The following is a 2,020-nucleotide window of genomic DNA, read 5'->3' as shown; positions in this document are numbered from 1 at the left end:
AAATGACAACCCCAGAACACACTGTTTTTTAGAAAGTACCATAGGCTGAAAAGAACACAGGAAAACCCAGTGCTAGGTTGGAATCTTTCATGACACCAAACGTTCATGCCCGAATGCATGTTGTCTGCCAGATTTTACAACTTTCCTCAGTGTGTTTTTAGGTTGTGTAACTTTACACAAAGTGGTAGCAATAATGAGGGCAAGACTTAAGAGAAGTGGATCCAATGCAAGAGGAGAAAAGAAAAAACTCCCTCAAATATGTGGAGCAGATTGTTTTAATTATCTACAGAATCTTGTACCCCAAGAAATTAATAGCTCATGTTTCCAGCAAAGCGTGGTGGATGAGATGGAGAGCATTTGTGTGAGACAGAACCAAGGATATTACTAACAATGAAAGGGAAGCTAAGTTCCTCCTGGGCAAACAGCCCTTTGTGGCTCTATTTCTTCTAACTACAATGCCTGCCTTCATGTCATTTAGTCATTTAGGGGCCTGCCAGAGGACAGTTACAAAATCTGCGGTCATTCTGCAGGCAGCGTATAGTTTTCATCCAGAGTCCAAATCCAACTAGCAAAACTCTGTCTTACACAGGATGACTTGGAATTAGAGTCCTTAGAGCAGAAAGAGCAACAAGGCTGTCCTTGGATATCCGTTGCTCAGTCAACTCATCAAATAAAAAGGCTGATTGCACAAGTGGACCATGTGTCAATCTGTGGGTTTCTGCATGACCAAGAGTGAGACCCTCCCTCCTGGCTCTGCTGGCCGAACCCACCAGGAGATGCTTTATTTAAACAGTTCCAAGTAAGGGAGACCAGCTGCCAAGGGAGACCCCTGAACCCCAGAACAACCAGCCGGATCAGTTCTCACAGGAGCTGCAGCTCAGAGACTGGGTAAGTCAACAATCCCCAGAGCTGGGAAAGGAGGGACAGTGACGGGGCAGCACCTCAGGGAGAGGTGAGCTGAAGTTAGTGCTTAGGAGATGTGGCACACTCTGGGGACCGGAAGAAAAAGGAAATGGGACCCCAGAGTGGCAGCAGAAGGGCCTGTGGGTTGACACACTACAGAGTGTGTCATAGCCGAGACCAGATCAGGGAGTAGTTACTTCTCTTCTTTTCTTACAGGAAACATGGTTCCAAAATTGTTCACTTCCCAAATTTGTCTGCTTCTTCTGTTGGGGCTTATGGGTGTGGAGGGCTCACTCCATGCCAGACCCCCAGAGTTTACAAGGGCTCAGTGGTTTGCCATCCAGCACATCAATATGAACCCCCCTTCATGCAACATTGCAATGCGGGTAATTAACAAGTATCAACGGTGTTGCGAAAAGCAAAATACTTTTCTTCGTACAACTTTTGCAAATGTAGTTAATGTTTGTCGTAACCCAAGTATACCCTGCGTTCATAACAGAACTCTCCAAAATTGTCATCGTAGTAGCGTCCAGGTGCCTTTACTCCAGTGTGAACACATAAATAGAGGTGCACAGAATGTTTCAACCTGCGAGTATGCAGACAGACAAGGACAGAGTTTCTATGTAGTTGCATGTGAAAACAGAGATCCACGGGATCCTCCACAGTATCCAGTGGTTCCAGTACTCCTGGATAGAATCAGCTAAGCTCCTGTATCAGCACTCCTCATCATCACTCATCTGCCAAGCTCCTCAATCATAGCCAAGATCCCATCCCTCTATGTACCCTGGGTATCAGCATCTGTCCTCTTCAGTCTCCATACCCCTTCAGGTTTCCTGAACTGAAGTGCCTTGTGAACCTCCAACAAGCTGCTGTGCAAATTCATCCAAAAATATCTGTGTGTCTTCGTCGGCCGCTCTGCTGTCATTTAGCGAAACTCTGCTCTAGTGATATGGGTTTTTCATGAATCTCTCACACTTAATATCTGACCAAATTCCTTAATTCCCCCATCGTCCTCCATGTGATACCTGATTCCAGGCCTGCCTTAAAAAAAACCCAGTTGAGTCAACTTAGCATTGGTCTCCCTAGCCTTGGTATCTCCTCTAAGCAATTTTCCATC

At 45.8% G+C, this 2,020-nt stretch overlaps 1 protein-coding gene across 1 annotated transcript; it reads left to right on the top strand.

The window, feature by feature from the left end:
* The first annotated feature begins 782 nt into the window (after positions 1–782).
* Positions 783–1,785, top strand: LOC105496556 (eosinophil cationic protein-like). The gene is made up of 2 exons (XM_011767065.3): positions 783–888; positions 1,120–1,785. The coding sequence occupies exon 2, from the start codon at positions 1,125–1,127 to the stop codon at positions 1,605–1,607; it is 483 nt and encodes a 160-aa protein (XP_011765367.2). The 5' UTR covers positions 783–888; positions 1,120–1,124; the 3' UTR covers positions 1,608–1,785.
* Positions 1,786–2,020: the final 235 nt, after the last annotated feature.

The sequence above is a fragment of the Macaca nemestrina genome, chromosome 7 (genome assembly GCF_043159975.1).
Source record: "Macaca nemestrina isolate mMacNem1 chromosome 7, mMacNem.hap1, whole genome shotgun sequence".
NCBI lineage: Eukaryota > Metazoa > Chordata > Mammalia > Primates > Cercopithecidae > Macaca > Macaca nemestrina.
The sequence above is the reverse complement of the archived record's forward strand: the minus strand, read 5'-3'. Positions and strand labels throughout refer to the sequence as shown.

Bases quoted from the DNA above. Each gene is read 5' to 3' on its own strand.
- LOC105496556 (XM_011767065.3), top strand. From the start codon at position 1,125: ATGGTTCCAAAATTGTTCACTTCCCAAATTTGTCTGCTTCTTCTGTTG.